The 22,895-nt window shown below is 45.5% G+C and overlaps 2 protein-coding genes across 2 annotated transcripts in view; one reads left to right on the top strand and one right to left on the bottom strand.

The window, feature by feature from the left end:
- Positions 1-8,904, top strand: part of RAB5C (RAB5C, member RAS oncogene family) — a 34,886-nt gene extending 25,982 nt beyond the window's left edge. Inside the window, exons 4-6 of the mRNA XM_044297359.1 lie at positions 2,001-2,123; positions 2,225-2,318; positions 8,629-8,904. Coding sequence (XP_044153294.1) covers positions 2,001-2,123; positions 2,225-2,318; positions 8,629-8,744 — 333 coding nt within the window. The 3' untranslated portion in view covers positions 8,745-8,904. The remainder of the gene's footprint in view (positions 1-2,000; positions 2,124-2,224; positions 2,319-8,628) is intronic.
- A 7,009-nt stretch (positions 8,905-15,913) lies between these two features.
- Positions 15,914-16,729, bottom strand: LOC122942158 (heat shock protein beta-11-like). The gene has a single exon (XM_044299659.1). It carries the CDS (start codon positions 16,672-16,674, stop codon positions 16,069-16,071), a length of 606 nt encoding a protein of 201 aa, XP_044155594.1. The 5' UTR covers positions 16,675-16,729; the 3' UTR covers positions 15,914-16,068.
- Positions 16,730-22,895: the final 6,166 nt, after the last annotated feature.

Below are 22,895 nucleotides of genomic sequence, written 5' to 3' on the forward strand. Positions count from 1 at the left end.
TTCCGCAGGTCCCCCAAGGTCTGGAATCGGTCCTTCTCCACAATCTTCCTCAGGGTCTGGTCACCTCTTCTCGTTGTGCAGCGTTTTCTGCCACACTTTTTCCTTCCCACGGACTTCCCACGGACTTCCCACTGAGGTGCCTTGATACAGCACTCTGGGAACAGCCTATTCGTTCAGAAATTTCTTTCTGTGTCTTACCCTCTTGCTTGAGGGTGTCAATGATGGCCTTCTGGACAGCGGTCAGGTCGGCAGTCTTACCCATGATTGCGGTTTTGAGTAATGAACCAGGCTGGGAGTTTTTAAAAGCCTCAGGAATCTTTTGCAGGTGTTTAGAGTTAATTAGTTGATTCAGATGATTAGGTTAATAGCTCGTTTAGAGAACCTTTTCATGATATGCTAATTTTTAGAGATAGGAAATTTGGGTTTTCATGAGCTGTATGCCAAAATCATCAATATTAAAACAATAAAAGGCTTGAACTACTTCAGTTGGTGTGTAATGAATCTAAAATATATGAAAGTCTGTTTATCAGTACATTACAGAAAATAATGAACTTTATCACAATATGCTAATATTTTGAGAAGGACCTGTATATCAGTCTGCTCAGCTCCTCCTTCTCTATAAGACGGTGCCTGCAGATGGCACTGCATTTTTTTTGGTGACTGGTCCTCTTTAAGGTCCACTGTAATATTGTCCTCTACTGCGGTATGGTGAATGTGTCCAGTGTCTGCATATGAGATTTTTGTTTAACCCTTGTTTAACCCACTGCTGTACATGTATAGCAGAAGGAGAGGTTTTAAATATAGCGCCTGCTTCAGAGGCCCGGGGTTAATGTCTGGGACTGGCAATAACTGCGATTGCAGACATTGTAGCTCTTTAGATGCAGTGGAATGAAAAAAAAAAGTTATTACTCGAAAACAAAAAATCCTCCGTGTTAAACCCATTATTGGCGTTTGCGGCATTGCAAGTGTTGAGAGACTTTAAAGTCCTAGAGTGGCCTGCCCTGCACTTCCTATTCTGTTGAGATTCTTAGTCTTGTTCACATTCTGCAGTTATTTTCTGGCATAAAATGTGCAAACTAAAGAGCTGCTTTAATAAAGAGGAATATATGACACTAAAGTGGTGGGTTTGAACCACTAAGGTAAAAAGGGTTGGCCCTCTGTAATAATTTATCATCTATACATAGGCATGGTGGTAAGTGTCTGGTCTGTGGGGTCTGACTGCTAGGGGTCCCTGAGTTAATGGAGTGACAGTGCTGCTCTAGTCAGATCTATGGGACTGCAGGAAATTGGCGTGGAGTACAGTGCTTGGCTGCAGCAGTCCTATTGAGATGGAGTGGCAGCGCACATATATGTACACAAGTTGCTCCATTCTCTTGTGGGACCCCTGGTCTCATGATTGGCTAGGAATCCCACTGGTTGGACACTCGCCAATCAGATTCTTGTCACCTTTCCTGTGGATGAGAAGTAATGGGATACTACACCTTTAAATCCACACTTTTTTCTTACTTTGATTACCATTTATAATGCACAATAAAATAAAGTAAAATAAAGCCTCTCGGTTGGCCGCACGCTGTATGAAAAGGCACCTCATGCACATGGCAGAGCCTTGTGAACATAGCTTATATGGAGGCATACAGTCCCTGCCTCTCCTTACTGTGAATCTATAGGCAGTCCCTGTGCTCCGTATGATTCCGCCATATTACTGAGCCATTCTCTTTACAAACATTGCCTTTAGGAGAGCAGAGTTTTGGGATACAGTGTCTAATGTGTCACAGAACAACATTAATTTATTAATTTTTTTTAACAGTAAAGCCTTTTTATCCTTGCTTATAAAATCAGAGGCCTGCAGGAGCACAGTAGGGCCCACGTAGAGGTCTTTGATGCCTTGGAACTGTAATATGATGTTTTGTGCGAACGTTACTGAAAAGACATAGAGAACAAGGTACCTTGAGCCCACTTAATTACTGTCGATTGATCGAATTCTGTTTGTCCTCACTCAGGAAACATTCACCAGAGCAAAGAACTGGGTTAAGGAACTTCAGAGACAGGCCAGCCCTAATATAGTAATCGCCTTGTCTGGAAATAAGGCTGACCTTTCCAGTAAAAGAGCCGTAGACTTCCAGGTGAGAACGTGCCTCTAGTATTTGTATTTCAAGTAATGATGCATCAGCGCCTACCAAGAAACTCAAAAACTTTTATCCATATTCTTATTATGCAATTGCAGGAAGCGCAAGCATATGCCGAAGACAACAGTCTGCTCTTCATGGAGACATCCGCTAAAACAGCCATGAATGTGAATGAAATCTTTATGGCCATAGGTATGGTTTATTCCGAAGTGCTGAAATATGGGGTGTCCTTCACAAGCACCCCTAGCTGCTTCCCTTCCCCTGTAGCAGCATGGTTGGTTGGTGATTGCATGGTTGTAAAGGCACATTTACTTTAGGCAGCGTTCACATCTCCGTTTTGGAGATCCGGCGCAAATGCCGGCTGTTAGCCAGATGAAAAACCGTGCATGCAACGGTTTTTGTCCAGGCGAAACCTGGTATTCGTGCCGAATCTCCTCCGGACCCCATTGCATTGAAGTAGACTATCCAGCAAATGAAGATGTGAACGAAGCCTAAATGTTTTCTGGTTAAAGGGTCGATTAAAAGCAAACCCCTCTTTAGTTGATGTTGGGAAGTGTCCACTGGCCACATACTATATTTGTCCATTAGAGGACTATCGTATCACACGTTTGCCATTCTAATGAAGGATCAACCAAGTAGTACATGGGATGTGGCAGGGATGCAAGAGTGAAAAGTGCTCTTTACTAGTGGCTCTCTTCAGTTACATAACCGTCCGTAGTGGGACATCAAAGTGCCCTAATAGAGAAAATCCTGCATCGAAAATGGGGCATGTAGGTCTTCTGAGAACTACAAAAAGGATTCATATGATAACAAAGGCCAAAAATCTGTACTAAATATGATGCAAAGGCCAGCGTGCTGCTCTTTCAGCACAGGGCAGAAGCAGAATACATTTCTGCTTAATGAGAACCTGTCACCAAAAAATGCTATGCAATCTGAAATCACCTTGTTATAGAGCAGGAGAAGCTGAGCGGATTCATGTATATATTTGTGGGAAAAGAGTCAGGAAAACTTGTAATTTTTACACTTACACTTGCACCTGCAGCCCTGTGAATAACCATTGGTACTGGAGGAGGTGTTATCAGTGACTGATATATACACGAATATACAATGCTATCCATCACTGATAACCCCTCCCTCCTCAACTGAAGGTAGAAAAAGCAGAGATGTAAATGTATAAATGACAGATTTTACTGAATCTTTTCCCACAAATATATACATGAATCCACCCGGCTTCTCCTGCTCTATAACATGGTGCTTTCAGATTGCATTTTCTCGGCCAATTCCTTGGACACAGGAGACCTTGGGTATAGCTCAGCTCCCTAGGAGGCGTGACACTAAGTGAAAACTGTTAAGCCCCTCCTCCATCAGCTATACCCTCAGCCCGGAGAGAGAGACTACCAGTTTTTGCTTAGTATCCAAGGAGGCAAGACGCTCCCTGCTCATGCAGGGTTCACTCTTTCTCCTTTATTTTTATTTTTAAATTTATTTTATTTTTCTGATTTGTTCGCAGGGATAACAGAGACGCCCGGACCTCTCTGTTCTCCCGGGGTCGAGCTGCGCCAGTGCCGGCAATCCGCACTGCTGCCTCCTCCACAGAAGAAAAGGAGGACCAGGGCAGCCAAGCTCCTCTGCATCCCGCCAGCGTAAGGGTCGCCCAAAAAAGCCCCTCTCCAGCTTCTGCCACTGCGGTGCCAGTCGCTGAAGGGGTGACCCTTCTGGAATCGACAGAGGGCGAAGACATCAGAAGGGTGAGTGGCTGCTCCAGCCCTATTCCAGCAGCCCCCCCCCTCCCCTTCTGCCGCAGGATACCTCACATGCCGCAGACCTCCACTTTGACCCACAAGCGTCCACTGCACTTCTCTAAGATTTATCTGCCCCCCCCCCTTCATCATGAGGCAGGGACCTCATTTTGCCCCCCTAGCTCTGCAGTATTATGGACAGTAGCCGGCACACCCTTTCACTGCCGGCCGACTTCGTGACCACTCAGTGCGGCGGCCGTTACACATGTTACTTCCTCTTACCCTGCGGCGGTGGTGCAGCGTTTTTTTTTCTTGGATTCCCCCATTGTCAGAGGGCCTCTTGAATCCGGCCTTTCTGATTCGGCACCGGCCGCGGCACTTCAGGCCTGACGCCACCACTGCTGTCTCTTGCCATACTCCTGCTGCATCTGGATCTGCAGGATCTTCTGGCCGTCATTGCTGCTTCCGCTGTTACTGCTCACTCCTGTGATCTCTGGGTCTGGTAGGACTGTTAACCCCTTCCCAGTTTCCAGCGGCCCTAGCCTGCCTTTAGGCCCCCATTAAAGGATCTGCCGCCTGCCGTGCCGCCTCCTGTTTCCTCTGGTCCACCCGACTGGGCTAGGTGTCTATCCCAGGCCGTGGAAAGTCTCACCCAGGTTGTAGGCCGCCTAGTAGACAATCAGCTGGCTCTGCAACCCACCACACCCCCTGCCGTGCCCTCCGGGTCCGCTGCTTCTGCCGCCCCGTCTGGGTCTCCTGGTCCCAGTGTAGCTTCCAGGGCCAGGCACTCCCAGAAGCGATCCAGGGTAGATTGTGCGTCTTCCTCAGATGCGTCCCTATCTCCTCCGTGCGTGCGCACTCAGTTGGGCCATTCCTCCACTCAGGACATACCCTCTGAGGGAGAATTGGCGGATTCGGATTGGGACATGGACTCAGCACTGCCGGCCAAACTAGCCTCTGCAGTGGGTCATCTTATCGCAAGTATTCGCGATACCTTTAAATCGCAAGATGACCCTCCCAGCGTGGGCCAAGCTGGTGTCCATTTTCCGCCCCAAACAGGCGCCCAAGGTCTTTCCTCTCCACGCTTACTTCTCCTCAGTGGTATCTAAGGCTTGGGCTCGACCTGAGGCCCGTTTTAACCCTCCGGGTCTCTGGCCCCATTGATGGTCCAGGCGGGAAAATTTGTTTGCAAAGCCTCCCTCGACGCGGGTGCCCTCATAGCCCTTTGGCTAAAAGTTTAGTCAGCGGACGCCGCTTCCAAGCGCACCCATGCCGGTCTGCCCTTTGCGGGCTCCCGTCTATTCGGGAATCGCCTAGACAAAATCATTTCGGAAGTCACGGGTGGCAAGAGCACCCATCTTCCACAATCCAGACCTAAGGGTGTCATCAGAGGTCGCTCTGGGTACTCTCGCTTTCGCTCTTCACGAAGAAGCCTTTTTTTTCGTCCGCAGCCCACCTGGCGTAAATCCGCAGGGCCGCATCCTGCACATCCCTCCACGGCCAAGCAGCCCTCCGCCTGAAGGTGCGCCCCCCACCCGCCCGTCTCCTCCTTTTCAGGGACGCCTGGCAGGCACACATCCCTCCCTCCGGAACGCTTCTTTCGGTCCCGTTGTCCGCAGGACCCCTAGCGTGCGGCTGCCTCCTCTGCAGCCTCTCGCTCCCTTCTGGACAAGGGGGTTATCGTTCCCGTTCCTCAGACGGAACATTTCAAGGGGTTCTACTCGAACCTCTTTGTGGTCCCCAAAAAGGAAGGTTTGGTGAGACCGATTTTAGACCACAAAAGGTTAAACCGGTCAGGATGGAGTACCTTCGGTCCGCGGTAGCTTCTCTGGAAAAAGGGTATTTCCTGGCTTCTATCGACATCCAGGATGCCTACCTTCACGTTCCGATTGCTCAATGTCACCATCGCTTCCTTCGCTTTGCGGTGGGGAGCGATCACTTTCAATTTGTCGCCCTTCCCTTTTGGCCTGGCGACGGCTTCGCGGGTCTTTACCAAGATACTAGCCCCTGTTCTGGCCTTACTCCGTTCCAGGGGTGTCTTTCTGCTGCCTTACTTGGACGAGGTCCTCATCAAGGTGTCCTCCCTCTCCCAGGCATCCACAAGTGTGGAGCTCACGCTGCAGACCTTGGATCGGTTCGGTTGGATTATCAACCTTTCCAAGTCCTTCCTTACCCCGTCCAGACAGCTCGTCTTCCTGGGGATGTTGCTGGATTCGGAAGCGTCTGGCCCTCCACTGCTCGGTTCGGACCCTTCACTGCCGTCAGTCTTTCCGGTCCTGCATGCGGGTGTTTGCTGCCTGGGACAAGTCCCCGGAGAGTCTGGACCAGTCCTTACTTCTACCTTCCCACGTTCGGACCTCCCTCCTCTGGTGGTTATGGACCCCTCTCCATGGAAAATCCTTTCTGCTGATGACCTGGTTGGTGATCACCACCGACGCCGAACGGTACAGGGCACTTGGTCCCTAGCGGAGTCCAAGTTGCTGATTAAACCTACTGGAACTGAGGGCGATTTCTCCTATCGCTCCGCCACTGGACTCCCCTGCTTCAGGGTCATCCCGTCCGTGTCCAATCGGACAAACGGCGTACGTAAACCACCAAGGGGGCACTCGCAGTGCTGCGGCTATGCGAGAAGTGTCCCACATCCTCCTCTGGGCGGAAGCTCCTGTTCCGGCCCTGTCCGCGATTTACATCCCGGGAGTGGAGAACTGGACTGCGGACTTCCTCAGCCAGACCACCATCGACCCGGGCGAGTGGTCTCTGCACCCTGACGTGTTCGAGTTCATTTGCCTCCGTTGGGGTCATCCGGACGTGGATCTCATGGCCTCCAGGTTCAACCACACACTCCCCACCTTCCTGTCCAGGACCAGGGACCCGAGGGCGTACGGCACCGGCGCTCTCGTTCTTCCGTGGACGGAATTTTCCCTTCTGTATGTGTTCCACCCCTCCCCCTTCTGCCTCGGGTTCTCCGGAAGATCGCGTCAGAGGGCGTTCCCACGATCCTGGTGGCTCCGGATTGGCATCGCCAGTCTTGGCACACCGACCTGATTCTGCTCCTGGGAAACGCGCCCTGGCCGCTGCCTCCAAGAGAGGACCTTCTTTCTCAAGGGCCGATCTTCCACCAGCATTTACAGTCGCTGCGTTTAACAGCGTGGCTGTTGAGACCGCAGTCTTGACGCAACAGGGTTTTTCTACGGATGTGGTCCGCACCATGATCCGCGAGCGGAAGCCGGTCTTGTCCAGGAATTATTACTGGACTTGGCGATCTTACCTAGGATTCTGTGAGAATCTAGATGTTCATCCTCTTCGTTTTTCCCTGCCCACGGTCCTGTCTTTTTTACAGACTGGCCTGGACCTGGGTCTGGGACTCAGCTCCTTAAAGGGTCAGGTGTCGGCGCTGTCCATCCTCTTCCAGCGTCCTTTGGCCCCCCCTCGGGCCTGTCAAAACCTTCATTCAGGGAGTTGCTCACTCTGTGACTCTGTATCGCTCTCCCGTTCCGCCCTGGGACCTTAATGTTGGTGCTCGCGGCGCTCCAGGCGTCCCCCTTCGAGCCATTACGGAGGATCCCTGTTCGCCTTTTGTCCTGCAAAGTCATGTTCCTTGTGGCCATCACGTCTCTCCGACAGGTGTCTGAATTGGCGGCGCTCTCTTGTGCTGAGCCCTTTTTGGTTTTCCACCAGGATAAGGCTTTTCTCCGTTCCTTCCTTCCGAAGGTGGTCCCGGCCTTTCATCTTAATGAGGACATCGTCCTCCCTTCCCTTTGTCAGTCTCCTTCTCACCCTCGAGAACGGGAGCTGCAGCGCTTGGATGTCGTTAGGGCCCTGAAGATATACCTGGAGGTCACCAGTCCCTTTCGGCGCACAGACCTTTTTTTTTTTTTTTTTTGTGGTTCCGGAGGGTCGGCGCAGGGGGTTGGCGGCGTCCAGGGTGTCTATTGCCCGCTTCATCAAGATGGCTATTGCTGAGGCTTACCGCGCCAAGGGCAGGGAGTCGCCTCTTGGTGTTATCGCTCATTCTACCAGAGTGGTCGGTGCCTCTTGGGCTCAGAGGAATCGGGCTTTGGCTGAACAACTGTGCAAGGCAGCCACCTGGTCTTCCTTGCACATCTTCACCAAGTTCTACAGGGTGAACACTTATGCATCGGCGGATGCTGCTTTGGGCCGTCTGGTTTTACAAGCGGCGGGCTCTTAATACCTCCGGTGGTTTCATCTTGGGCTGTGGTCCCTCCCCTATTGGACTGCTCTCGAACGTCCCAAGGTTTCTTGTGTCCCCCAAGGAATTGGGCAAGAAAACGAGATTTTTGTATAACTTGCCAGTAAAATCTCTTTCTCGCTCTTCCTTGGGGGACACAGCACCCACCCATTATTCTGGTTCTACAGGTTACGGTTTAGTTGACCCTGTTGGGTAGTTGACTTGTTGGTTTTACATGGTTGGTCATTGCCTTTCTTTCACTACTTGGACATGCAACTGGTAGTCTCTCTCTCCGGGCTGAGGGTATAGCTGATGGAGGAGGGGCTTAACAGTTTTTTACTTAGTGTCACGCCTCCTAGGGAGTTGCGCTATACACAAGGTTTTCTGTGTGTCCCCCCCCCCCCCCCCCCAAGGAAGAGCGAGAAAGAGATTTTACTGGTAAGTTATACAAAAATCTTGTTTTTTGGTGACAGGTCCTCTAAGTATAATGAAGCACCTTATATGACTGTGCAGTTACAACGGGCTATTTTCTTTCTTTCTTTCTTTAATGTTTGGTTTGTTTGTTTTTCTCCAGCCAAGAAACTGCCGAAGAACGAGCCACAAAGTGCACAAGGTGCACCTGGAAGAAATAGGGGTGTGGACCTCCAAGAAAATACCCCCCCTGCTAGGAGCCAGTGCTGCAGCAACTGAGTTATGTGTATTAGTTTCCACCACTGTGTACTTCCTCATCGCTCATCACTTGGTGGTGGGCAGAGAGGAACCAGAATAAAGAGATTCACAATAAAAAAAAATGTCAAATTAAAAAGAAAAATTACCAACAATAAAACCAACAAAGAGATGAGACTGGAAATCCACTTTAAGCCTAATCAATGCTTAACCCCCTGCAGAATCAGAATGCCCACCCTGCTTCTGGAGGGGCTAAGAAGGGCGCTGTGACTTTGTATCTTATCATCTATACTACCACTCCAGCTTCTGATTGATCAGCGTCCTGATGGATATCTCATTCCACCTGCACTTTTTTTCCTTGTATAAATACTAATTCAATTTTTAAGTCTTAAGTCACTTTTAATATATATATTATAAATATATAAATATGAACTATGATCCGATTAACCTCCTCCGATTTCCCTCCTCTTCTCCCTCCTCCGGTTTCGGGGCCTGGTGGCGCCTGTGAGAAGGGAAGTGGACGCTTCAGTTCTGAAGCCTTGGGAAACGTGTGATGCTTCTTATCAAATTCTGATGAGCTCCTTGTTCATGAAATCATTCTTTAAGCATATATTGTAAGGCCAGAGCGCTGTGTACATTGACATGCATATATGTATGGAGTGTATATGAATATATATATATTTTAATTTTTTTTCTTCAAAGGTTTAATCCCCTTAATACAGGAGGCCTTTAAATTATGTGTTAATCCAAAGGCCATTGTGGGGGGGATTGATCAAAAGGACTCCTCCTACTGGAATAACATGGAGAGTTCCCTCAGCAGCCCCTTCCATCCATCACTAGTCCTTCAATGGACAGTTCGCTTGTATTCCTCTCTTACCAGTAGATGACCCTGATCTCCATATATTAGTAAACCCAAAGTAGTATGGTTATGTTCACATTTCTCCTCGGCTTCTGTTCTGAGCCATGACTGCTTCATTTTCAAACCGATTACAACTGATGCCATTGACTTCATCGTATTTTTTGTTTTGTTTTATTAAGTTACTGGAATTCCTTGTCCAAAGTGGGAAATTCTTTTTTTAATTTTTTTTTTTAATCCCGCGTAGATGTTGGCTTTTATTATCTACATGGTTACGGCAGCCAGTTTTTTTTTTTTTTTTTTACTTATGTCATTTTTTTCGTACTTGAAATTGTTGAAATTTCTGCATTAGCATAATGGAAGTTATGAACAGTACATGACAAAGAAGAATGCCTTTATCCTGACAGCACAAAGAAGGTAAAAGATTGTCACCGAGGCTTTGCTGTCCCATATCTCTTTTACTAATATGTGACAGTTTTTGTCGTGTGCTCCGTGGGTACGCTTTTGAAAGCCTGATTTTGTGACTCCTCAAAAGGAGACTCTCTCACTTTAAATCACTTTGCCAGAGCTGAGGGCTTATGATCTACTACGAGTGGATGTCATTTTTGCCACGGTCACGATCTTGTAACTTTTCAATATATGAAGACTTTTTTTTATACCATACTTATCTGCTGTCGTACACCTTTTAAGGCTGCTTGAAGTGAGCTTCTTCCCTTGCATAATCACTGTCACGCATTACAACGCAATCCCCCCTCCTTAGTTTTAGCGGCCAAAGCTGAACTGTGCATACATGGACGCAACTATATGTAAAAAAAAAAACACACAACCACTTAACCCAGTCCTCTTGTGTTCAGTCTATAGAGCCTTATGTGATCAATCCTGAGACCACATATCATAAAATGGGGTGATTCTGTACCCATATACCCGAGAGGGTTTAAATTATGCGGGCGTAATTTGCACAAGGGCAGGAAGATGTCCAGCTTTGGTCAGACTCTGTTACTACACGTGATGTTTATCTGCAGAAATCTCCCAGTGCGCTAGAGATGAAGTGTTCGATTCCCCTGCCTAAGCACTGATCCGTAAGACAACGCTCAGAGCTAGCTCAGCGTTGTGCAGTTTAGGGGCACCCATTAAATTTTAATAATTTTATTGGGGGAGCTGTGAAACAGATTTGTGAAGTAATAAGGTGACCCGAGAGGTCTCTGTGTCTCTCAGCCCAGTCACTTGACCAAATAGCAGTTATGAGTATTAAGGGGATGATGGGAACTTTCTGATTTTTGTTTATTTTATTTTTTTTTTTCTGTATTTTGTATTGTATGTTCTCTGCAATATGTACTCAATCAGTATATCTTGATAATACAGTACGTACCCAACATGTAAATGGTTTCCTCCTTTTCTTTATGAAAATAGACTCTCAATTTATATGGACGCAGCTTTTCAAACAATAAGTGTTAAGGGAAGAGAGAACAACTGTGTTGTATAGAATAAACCACCATTTAGTATTTTGAGAAACTGTTTTAAATGGAAAAATGCTCTAGGCTGGCCGCTGAAGTAATCAAGATCGGCCAATAATTATCTATAATTCTAACAGTGTACAGTTAGCTTAAAGCGGCTGTCTCACTTCAGCAAATGGCATTTATTATATAAAGAAAGTCAATACAAAACACTAATGTAATGTGATTGTCCGTATTGCCTTCATTGCCTTATACACAGATTTGTTTCCATGGTTACGACCACCTTGAAATTCAGCAGCGGTGGTCGTGCTTGTACACAATAGGAAAATTGCCGGCCTGCGCCTGCTCCTGAGAGGCCGGTGCTTTTTCCCCATAGTGTGCAAGCATGACCACCGCTGCTGGATTGCAGGGTGGCTGTAACCATGGAAACAAGCAGTGTATAATGTGATGGAAAAATGAATCCAGCCAGCACAGGCAGTAATATGGACAATCACAATACATTGGTAAGTGGCTTGTATTAGCTTTGTCTACATGATAAATGCCATTTGCTGACGTGAGACAACCCCTTTAAGGGTGCCTTCACACGCTGCAGAAAATCTGCAGGATTGTTGTGGATTTCTTGGTGTGAAGTATGGTGCACGGTTTGTTTCAGAATCCCTGTATGAGAATATCTCCAATTCAATGGCAAACTGATTCTGCAGTAGAAAACGTGGAAAAATCTGCAACAAAATGTTCATGGATTTTTCTGCAGTGTGTTCCACTGCAGAATCAGTTTGCCATAAAATAACTTGGTGGTTGGTCTTGATGTTGCCGATTTTCTGGCAGAATTTTCGGTTTGTGAAGCCATCCTAAAGGGGTTGTCTCTTTAGAAACAACCCCCTTTTAAAAAGCAGCTGATGGGGCTATCTACTTTTTCAAGAGCCTAGAGCAGCCATGGCCCGACCAGGTGTTTTTCCTGTAGTATTTCATGGCAGCGGTTCAGATGAATGGCTGCCCTTGTAATACAAGGATGGCTTGATTTTCCATATGCTCTAATAGGTCATGTGGACTGGTGTCCTCTTCATGTGACAACTCCTTCAACTCGCAACATTTCCTTTATCTGGGCATGTTCAGGGTTTTCTGCATAAGACTGCCTACGGGCTGCCGTGTTACAAAACGCACACTGCATGGTATAAGTTGTTTTTACTGGATGCTTCTTTATTGAATAGCAAAGTAAACTGCAATCCAAATTGTAATTTTAAAGGGGCTTTCTGAGGTTTTTTTTTTTCTCCTCTAATAACCTATCCTCTGGTCATCAGTATCATATTTGGGTGGGGTCTGACACCTGTGCCCAAAACCCCCCCCCCCCCCCCCCTCGCCGATCAGCTGTTTGAGAAGGCAATGGCACTCTTATTAGCGTTGCGTCCTTCTCTCTGCTTTCCCTAGGCCATGTGACGTTGCTTTCGTTGGTCATGTGGCCTAGGCGCAGCTCAGCACCATTTTAATGAATGGGACTGAGCTGTGATACCAAGCACAGCTGCTATACAATGTGCTGTGCTGTGGGTGGGAAGGAGGAAGGGGGTCCTGGGTCTTGGACCCTCGCTGATCAGATACTGATGCCCTTTCCACAGAATAAGCGAAAAACAAGAGGCTTGACAAAGGCTGAGTATCAGCCGAAACGTTGCTGCATTTTTTGTACTATGTCTTGAGGTCGCAATAAAATTCGGATGATGTGAGATGCTGCCGGTGCCAATCTTGTTTTTCGCTTATCTCATGGCCTGCTGGATCGTGGGTCACTGGTGAGGCTGTTGCATCATGTGTTACATCGACCAAGGACCGTGTGGTGCTGCTTCTACCTATGTTCTACTGCTATCCACAGAATAAGTCATCAATAAAAAAAAAACTCAGAAATCTTCTTTAAGGGAGAGTTCACGTCACTATATTATCTTTTCGTTCTTCTGATCAGTCAGAAGAACCAGGAAACAAAAAACGAATTCTGCGCATTAGTTATGCACCCTTGGCATCTGTTTAAGCCACTTTTGATCCTGCAAGCAGTACTTTATTTATTTTTCCCATCTAAAAACTGATGCTAAATGTACATAACTGATGTACATGATTTTTTTTTCCTTCTGTTCTGACGGATCAGAAAAATAACGGTGCTGTGAACTCTTCCTAACAATGAGTGATCGTTCATGAGATGGCTGCCTGCATTTCCAGGACTAAACACCGCTCCTCTGACCGGAATCTGCACTGACTTTATTATCCTGTCAGTTCCAACCCGCCTACACCTCTTTAGGGTGCATTCACAGACCGTAAGTGTTTTGTGGTCCGCAAAACACGCATACCAGCTGTGTGCTGCAGTAGACCTGTGGTCAGGCAGGAGCTCACAGCATCAGAAGTCATTATCGGAGATTAGCTGTAAAGGAGCAGTGTTCAGTCCAGGAAATTACACTTTTTTTTTTTTTTTTGGATAAGTTAAATTTTTATGACTTTGTTTTAATTCCTCTCCCCTGACAAGATCGTTGCTTGCGGTCAGTGAATTTAAGCAATCTAGTCTATTCCTATAGACTGACGATCCCAATACCTCTCAGTGCCGAGGATTTTCTATAAGGATGTTTACACATTGAGAATTTAGTTGCAGAAAATTCTGCAACTGAACATCAGTTTCATTCTTTAGAAGGGCAGCACATGCCTCTCTCCTGTCCGAAATTGTAGAAGTGAACATGGCTCAGTCTGTCTAGCTCACATTTCTTGCCAAAACTGGATATTACTGTGGAAAAGTCTCTGAGGTTGGATGTCCCCAGCTGGTGCTATGCGTCCAATGTCTTTATTAATTATTGATCTAGCCTCCAACACTATTCTCTCCACAGCAGAAATCGCTTCATTGTAATGACCACTGGGGCTTTTTGTGGAATAAAACCCACAACATTCAGCTTCCTAAGAATAATCATGATCTGAGTGCTGACGGAGGGGCAGCTGGTGTGTTATAAATAACAGCCGGTCAGGGGTTCACACTTTGGATCTCAAGCCTCATTACAGCAAGCGTCAGAGCCTGGCAATCAATTCAGCGACAGGCACTCTGCCGCTCGTATTGAGACTCTTCTGCTGTCAATATGGTTTATTTATTACGCCATTAGCAATGAAAGGGCTTTTTAGAGTTTTGCTTAATTGCAGATTGTAGAGATGAAAAGCCGTACATGTAAGTTTTTCATCGAGAGCCAGTGCCTGGCAGAGCATGGTCCAGTGGAACGTCCCGATCAAGTCTAATGGTTGTCATTATGATGAGGAGCTCCAGAGGAGTCTCATGTCTTCCAGCACAGTAGAATTAGGTTTCTTCCAGATGGTTGAGCTACAGCTCAATATGAGACACCAAAACTTACATTTGTTCCCGTCTTAGGAAACATTTTTCAGCTTACCAATGATGAAGTGCTAATCCTATGCTTGGCACTAAAGTTACCCCTTTTGCATTGCTACACAAGGCCTTCAGGGCTTCTTGAGAGAGAGAGAGAGATAGATAGATATTTTTATTTATTTTTTGAGTAGCCGCAGAGCCAGCATCCTGGTTCTTCTACTGATGCGTGCTGAGTGGATCTGCCATACAGCGGCTGGTATTGTGAACTGCTATCCATGGAAGCGCTTCCGTGCGCTTTGGGGGTCTGTGCCCTATCTTTTGCTGTATATTGCGGATCGTAAACCCATTCAAATAAATGGGGGAGATTCACACAGCTGGTGACTGCTATTTGAGGCCTTAGTGATACCTAAGTGTGGGAACCTGGTGTACTAACTGCATGCGCTCCAAGCACACAGCACTTTGTAATGCCTTGAACGGTCATCCTGATTTTGGTAAAAAAAAAATCTTTCATGACCAGTTTGTGTATTCCCCGGTTTGAAATTCTATGTATTAAAACTGCCCAGATCCACGAGGTACCATTATTTTCTGGTTAGTATTATTGTGACCCAAAACTTAATGAGGGTTTTCTTGGACTTTAATATTGCTAACCTGTCATTAGCATAAGTCATCAATATCCTATTGGTAGGGGTCTGACACCCATCACCTCTTCCAGTCAGTTATAACCAGAAACAGCTCAGTACTCTAGTGGTCATGCCTGGTTACTGCAGCTCAGTCTCATTTTAAAGGGGTTATACAATGCTTGATGTAAAACATGAAAATCATCATTCATGACACTCTTTTTCTAACAAAGCTAGAACCAGTCCTGTACCTTACATGGAACCAGAGATTTCCCCATTCATTGCGCCAATTGTTTTCTAGGTTTATTACAGGCTGGCATCTCTTTGGCATGTCCTCTCTGCTTCAGCTCTCTTCCTGTCACTGCTCAGGGGGTGCTCCCTTTCTGCTGCAGCTCTCCCTATTGCACCTTAGGGGGAATGTCCTTTCTGCTGCTGCTCTTTCCCCGTAAGGCTGGTTTCACATGAGCAAGTTCAATGCATTGGACGCGCAGCGTGTTTTGGCAGAAGTGTTGTACAATACATTCCAGAACTCTATAAGGTTTACATAGCATCAAAAAGCAATATAATGCTATGCGACCCCGTCAGTACAGGAGCTTCTGCAGATGCACGCTGCGAGTTCAATGCGTTGAACTTGCTCATGTGAAACCAGCCTAACTGCCACATCTTCCCACACTTCATGAAGTGACAAGGTCATTATGATGCAAATTACTTGTGAGTTAGTCAGAGGTCATAATTAGGATTTTCTTTTTATCAAATGTTATACTACACCATATATTTTTTTATTATATTCTTGGCATCTTCTAATGTAAAATGCTGCCAGATATTTAATAACTTCATTCATTTAATGCAGAATGAAGGTTCATTAGATGTATTTTCCCCAGAAACCAGGATTCTTAGAAATAAAAAGAAATGCCTTCAAGTGACTAAAAGACACACACAATCTCATAATAATTTATTAACATAACAAAAATAAATATTCTATATATCAAACAGTTTGGTATACTTAACAGCAATCCATTTGGCTGCAGTCCTTTGTAAAATGCCACAGATACATCTAGGAGAATATACAAAAAAGTGACTAAGCTAAGGGTTAAGGTTTAGAATCTTGGTTGTCCTTTGTTTCATTGCCATCTGCAAGCTTTTGGTCTGGTGTTTGTACTGTTGAAGTAAGTTGGATTGGCACGTTCCTCTCCTTCAGAGCTGGAGCAGCTTGCCATGGAGCCTCTATTTTCAGTTGACCACCTGAGGTTAAAATGCAGCTGATATCTTCTGCGCGAACATCCTGGGGAAGATCTGCCTCCTTCCTGAAGATCTGACACTTGTAGGAATAGGAACCGTTCCCGTCATTATTTTTTGTTTCCTTGGTTCCAGTCACGAGCAGCTTCCTCCCATATAGTTTAACTGTGAGCTCATTGGGAGAAAAGTCTTGAACTCCCAAGCAAAGCGTAAAACCACCCTCACTGGATTTTATGTCACCAGAAGGCATCAGTGGGAGAAACTTGCTGTCTTCAAAGACCATCTCCTTCATCAACTGCTGGTGGAACAGATCCATACGTCTTATGTTGGCTTTTAGGTCCTCAATTGTTCTAATCATGTCCTGTTCCATCCTAGTAAAGAGGTCTCCAGAAGCTGGCCACAGAGGCTGTATAAAGGACCTCCATGGATCGTTGTTCCTCTGTAGATGAAGGCACAACATTGTTTTTATCAGACAGGTCTGCTTGTAGTGTTAGCTCCCAGACTAGTTGTGGGTCTTAGATTTCTAAGGACTCTTTTTATACCTCCCTTTAAACTTCCTCGCGTGTCTAGGATTCCTAGCTGATGGGTCACGTTACTTTATTGGTAAATATTGCTCTGCATATCCTAATGACTCAGCCTCCTGGTTTCATGCTCTGAAATAACACTTCTGATGTAACACTGAGTCTTAAATTTCAGTCATGTACTGACCAGCTGTATGGAGGATTCTTCCAGCATTTACTCATTGCTTCATTCTCAGCTTCCAGTCTGCATGGATGGAACTCAAGTAGACCCGAATATCTATTTTAATCATGTTGCCGTATATGCCAATCTGTAGAAAAAAAAAGCCATGCATTGATCTATTGCTTCTCAGCATAATTTATAGATATCTCCATTGAGGCACTTAGTATATGTTTTAAGGGGACTCATGCCATTGGGTATGGACAGCACCCATACCTATTGATTTGAATGTTTCTGTTCACACGTCAGTAGGTTTTTTTTTTTTTTTACTGGGTCAGTAAAAAAAAAAATCTGAGACATACACTACTTTGGTCTGTGAAGCGGACCAAACACGCCCATTAAAGTTTATTGTATCCATGTTGTGTCCATTTTTCACTGAAAACTGGTAGGGGATGCTTTGGAAATTAATTTTCACCTGAGCAGCCTCCGTGGATGACACATGGAGGGTAAAAATGGACACACGGATCCTTCACGGATAAAACATCGACCATTTTATTCACAGACAATGTGGGGATGAGGCCTTAGGCTGACAGCAGGGCTGTTGCTGGGCCTCCCCATCTGCAGGTTTTGTGTTGTGGAGGTGGTGGTCGTCACTATGTGGCGCTGCACCAGATTAGAGTAGGAACCCATCTTGACATGGTTGGCCTATGCATTTTGATAAGTGCCTCAATGCTTGAGAAGCTATAGATCAATGCATGACATGTGGATGTACAATCCATGTCCTTTTTTCTACAGACTGGTATATTTCCATATATTGCAACTTTTGTTGGTGCTCTATAGCCAAGGTTTACTTAATTTTTTATTCATATTTTAGTTGGTCAATGTCTATTCATGTGTAGTAGGAAATGAATGTAGGAGCACCAAATGCTCACGTCAGTTGGCAGAATTTGTTTGGGTAATGGCTGTTATAAAATAGCTAGTGGAGCCATTGACATCAATGTCAAATTCAGTGGCAACAAAAAGAAATTGAGCATCAATCTCAAAAGTAGCATAGGGGCGTTCTTGCCTCAGTGTTGGCGTGCCCTTCTCTTGTGGGCTAACACAAGTAGATCCAGAAGATTCTTCGACATGACCATGGCAGAACATAAAAGGGGGTATAGAAAAACACCCCCAACATGTTTTGCAGAAGCTCCGGTGCCTTCAGAGGTAACGGGGTTTTTACATTCTCTCCTAATCTGGAGGGTTTCCTCTGGACCAGTTCCATACGTCCGTTCTAGTCACACCTCTATCCAAGGTGCTTGTGCTTCACTGTTGCTGGAATATACAGATGTTGCCTATAATAATTATTAGATCACTGATGTGAAAAGGAGTTTCATAAAATATGTAGCTAAGTAACCCATTAATGACCACCAAAACACCTTTTTTAAAGCCTAGTTGAACAGCTGCCCAGATCTCCCGTGCAACGGAGATCAGGGCTTTTGCTCTAATGGCCCAGAGCAGCTGGGGTGCTGTTTAACCCTTTAGATGTCGCAGTCAGTATTGACTGCATTTAAGCGGTTTAAAGCAGGGATGGGCAAACTGCGGCTCTCCACCTGTTTTAAAACTACAACTCCCAGTATGCCCAGTCTGCATACAGCTATCAGCTTATAGTAGGGCATGTTGGAATTTGTAGTTTTATAACAGCTGGAGAGCTGCAGTGTACCCATCCCTGGTTTAAAGGGAAGGAACTTTCTGTCTCCATCAGCATCCTCCAAATGAATTCATGGGGTGCCAATGTCTTTGCATGGCAGCCTGGGGCCTAATGAAGGCCCTCGATCTGCCTGCAGTATATCTGTATTAGGGTCCATTCACACGTCCGCATCTGTTCCGCAATTTTGTGGAACAGGTGCGGACCCATTCACTTTCAATGGGGCCGGAATGTGCTTTCCGCATTTGCAGACAAGAAAAGGCATTTTCTATAAGAGTGTCGGCGATGTGCGGTCCGCAAAATGGGAAACGCACATTGCCGGTGTCTGTGTTTTGCGGATCCGCAAAACACATATTGGCGTGTGAATGGACCCCTAGGCGTGCAGCCTGCTGGTGAATGTCAGCATAACACTGAAAGTATAGTAATAAGAAATACAGAGTATTATGGAAGGAATCAAAAGATTGCCTGTTAAAGTCCCCCTGTGGGACTAGTAAATGGTTAAAAAATGTTTTATTAAATAAATAAAAACCAAGTTAAAAAAAATACATCTACTTTTAATGGAAAAAAATTGCTAAATTAAAATCCCCGCCACATGTTTGGTATTGCCGCAGCCATATCAATCCGCACTAATTATTATCATGCAATTTATCCCATATGGGTGAATGTAAAAAAATAAATTGCTGTTTTTTCTTATTCGCCACCAAAAACAAAATGAAAAAGTGTTACCAAGAATAAATCGTCACGCAAAAACCATGCCTTCATACAGCTCTGTAGAAAGAAAAACTAAATGTTATGGGTCTTGGGAAGTGGTGAAGCAAAAATATAAAAATAACTAATGTATTGGGATTGTCAATATTGCCTCCTTTGCTGGCTGGATTCATTATTCCATCACATTATGCACTGCTAGTATCCTTGGTTATGACCACCCTGAAATCCATCAGTGGTGGTCGTGCTAATCTGGAATCCTGACCCACTTTTAACTCCACTTCGAAAAGTGGCAAGGCTTACCAAATGTCTCACGCAGGCATCACTTGCAACATTTTTATGCCACAAAACTAATGTAGCAAACTTGATATATGTCCCCCATAGTATTTTACACAAGCACTTATGTACAGAGGCTTTGGGCCATGGTCTAAGCACATGAAAAACAAGTCAGCAGGGTATGTATTGCGGTAATAGCACTGGTAACATAATGCAGTGTCTATATAAATGAGACTGAGGAACAGCCTGTGGAAAAGGAGATGAAGAAAGTCCTGCAGCAGACATGTATAATAGAATAAGATACCTGATCCGGTGAGGATATTGCGGCCAATAATAGGATAAAGGCACTGAGGTCCGTATGTAAGTGGTGTCTGTAAGACATTAATATCTGGATCTAATAACACTGAGCAACATAATTCTTGGATTAAACATTAGAAATTGACTCAACAAATTATAATGTCAAATTTTTATTTTGTCAATAAAATATTAAAATTACATACAATGTATACGTTGGTTCAAATGCGGAGCCCACACATAATAAACTAGAAAAGCTACAATTTCTGGGGAAATTGTGTGAAGTGTTTTTGCCTCCACCAGTCGTCTACAACTGGAGTGGTCGGAGTAACTGGGTGGAGTGGCTTGAGTAACTGTGGAAAGGTTGGACTGGGCAGAGTAACTTTATGGAGTGGGCAGAGTAACTGTTTGGAGTGAGTAAAGATAGTAAACATTACACTAACCAATTGATTGATCAGATTTAAAAAGTGCACATGGCAAGCTTGATAGATTGAGAAATGCATTTCAACTTTTATTTATTTATATAGCACATTTAATTGCAATGTTGTTTCCCAAAGTGCTTCAGTTACATTAAAACATACATTTATAAAAACATTAGCAGCCGATTTGTGTAGGTGGGCTTGGAAATGAGGGAGTGGTGGCAATTTAGAAATTATGTCCTAATTTTTCAGCTTACACTCTAGCTTTTGTCACTCTGCTGGCTGCTCACACACCTGGGTTCCTACGGCAACTCACTCTACAGCAAGGGCAGAGAAGAGCGGTTAAAAACAAACTGCTCCAACTTGCTTACTTCACTGGCGGTAGCCATCTTCAAACGGTTGTAGTTTAAAAATAAAATTATAAATCCGAAGAGCGAAGCAAAGAGCTTTATATTGTCAGAATCCAAAGACCCAGAGCTACATTGTGATGCATAGTATGTCTTTGAAATATTAAAAATGAAGGCACAGTCGCAGTTTAGAAATTGCCCTTCAAAGTTGAGGTGGCTAGAGTGGAGTTTCAATGAATGTCAATGGGCGTCAGGAGTTGCAAACAAATGGTCATATTGGGAAAACTATCAGGACTATGGCTTAGCCGTAGCTAAGTGGCAGCAGGGATAGCTGAACGTTTTGATATAAGATTTGTGTAGGTGGGCCTGAAAATGAGGGAGTGGTGGCAGTTTAGAAAGCATTTCCTGATTTTTCAGCTCCCACTCTAGTTTTGAACATTCCGCCATTCATTCCTATGGGACCAATTTAGCCACAAAAACGCTGATATTTCGTGAACCATTCAGCGAAACGTTCCACAAAGTATTAGCACACCAATCGGGAACAATCTGCACGTTTCGGTATAATACTATGTAGTGTAAAAACTGTGGGAGGAGTTAGGGTGGTAAATTTGGCTATAATAATAAGAATATATATGTGAGATAACAGTAAGTGGTCTTGCCATGCAAGAACACTTAACCATTGTATAAAAAAGCAGTATGCAATGTAATAGTGCCACTTTATTATATTATAGAACTGCACTATAGTGCCAAATAGCCATCCAAAACATAAAAAACAGTACAGTCTTAAAAAGTGTCCGTTTTTAGCTGAAATACCACCAATAATACAATAGCTTCTGACCTGGAGCAGTGAGTAATCAAGATGCTAAATGCCGATATCTGTGCTGACCGTTTAAAAATGCTGCTCACCAGCTCTCCTATGTAGCATAGATGTCCTTATGGGCCCAGTCACATGACCGTATTTCTGACACGCATCTGATCTACAAAAAAATGCAGACAGCACACCGTGTGCTGTCCGCATCTGGATGTCCATTCTGCAGCCCTGCAAAAAAGATCCTGGGATGTGACACCCTCTGCCTTACCTCACAAATGCCGCAATTAGCGTTGATCGTAACATCTGAAGGGTTAAATAACAGGGTTCGGCATCATCATCATTCCCCATCATTGCGGCCAGGTGCCAGCTGTATGATACAACCTGCACCCGACGCGTAGTAAGCGGGCTCACCATAGCACCCCGCTCCATACAAATGTGGGTGCATAATGCCGTACATGTACGGCATTATGCTTTAAGGGGTTAAAGCGGGTTTCTGATATTGATGACCTATCTTCAGGATAGGTCATCTATATTAGATTGGCGGGGGTCCTGGATGTTGGACAGCTGTTTGAGCACCGTGGCCTCCTCCTAGGCCAATGACGTCACGTTTTTTGGCCACGTGAATGGGGCTGAGCTGCAATACCAAGTACAAGGTTCTTGAGCAGTCACATGACACTGCTGGCTTGCCAAGGGGACTGAGCAGTGGTATCCATGTGGTACCACAAATTCTGCTCACTTTAGGGGTTTTTAGATACAGTTGTACACACTACTTATAGGAGTTGTCTAGGGCTAAAATACTGATGACGTGCTCCCAACACCCCCGCTGATCATGGTTGGTCTGCGGCCTCCTGACTGTATATCAGTCACAGTGGTTTCAGGGGTGCATTGTGCATAGAACCTACAAGGAAATTTCCTGTTGAGCCAATGCCTCCTCACGGCGACCATCCAGGTACTTAACGATTAGATACTCTGCATTAATTAAAGGGGTTATCCAGTTTCAAGAACCCCCCCCCCACACACACACACACACACATATGTGTCGGGCCCCTCGCCAGTAATATACTTACCCCACTCCCGTCGCCGCTCCTAGTCCCCGCACCGCCACTGGTGCTGCTTCTCCCTGCACATGGACAAAAACATCCGGTGTCGAGGATGAGCAGCCAATGACAGATGGGGACGAGCCTCCCTAGCATCATGGGGGATGCTAGGGAGGCCTGTCCCCACCTGCCATTGGTTGCTCGTCCCCGACACCGGATGTTTTTTGTCCGTGTGCAGGGAGAAGCAGCAGTGCGGGGAGCGGGGTAAGTATATTACCGGTGAGGGGCCCAGCACATGTTGAGGGGGGATCTTGAAATTGGATAACCCCTTGTATGCTAGGAGCATCAGGTACTTGTGTTACTGGCCAACAGTCATAGTTCCCCCTCCTGATTTCAACTGGATTGCCGTCTTTAGGATGGTGATCCA

The sequence above is a fragment of the Bufo gargarizans genome, chromosome 6 (genome assembly GCF_014858855.1).
Source record: "Bufo gargarizans isolate SCDJY-AF-19 chromosome 6, ASM1485885v1, whole genome shotgun sequence".
Taxonomy (NCBI): Eukaryota; Metazoa; Chordata; class Amphibia; order Anura; family Bufonidae; genus Bufo; species Bufo gargarizans.

Coding starts and splice junctions, on each gene's coding strand:
- LOC122942158 (XM_044299659.1), bottom strand. CDS start 16,674: ATGTTGTGCCTTCATCTACAGAGGAACAACGATCCATGGAGGTCCTTT.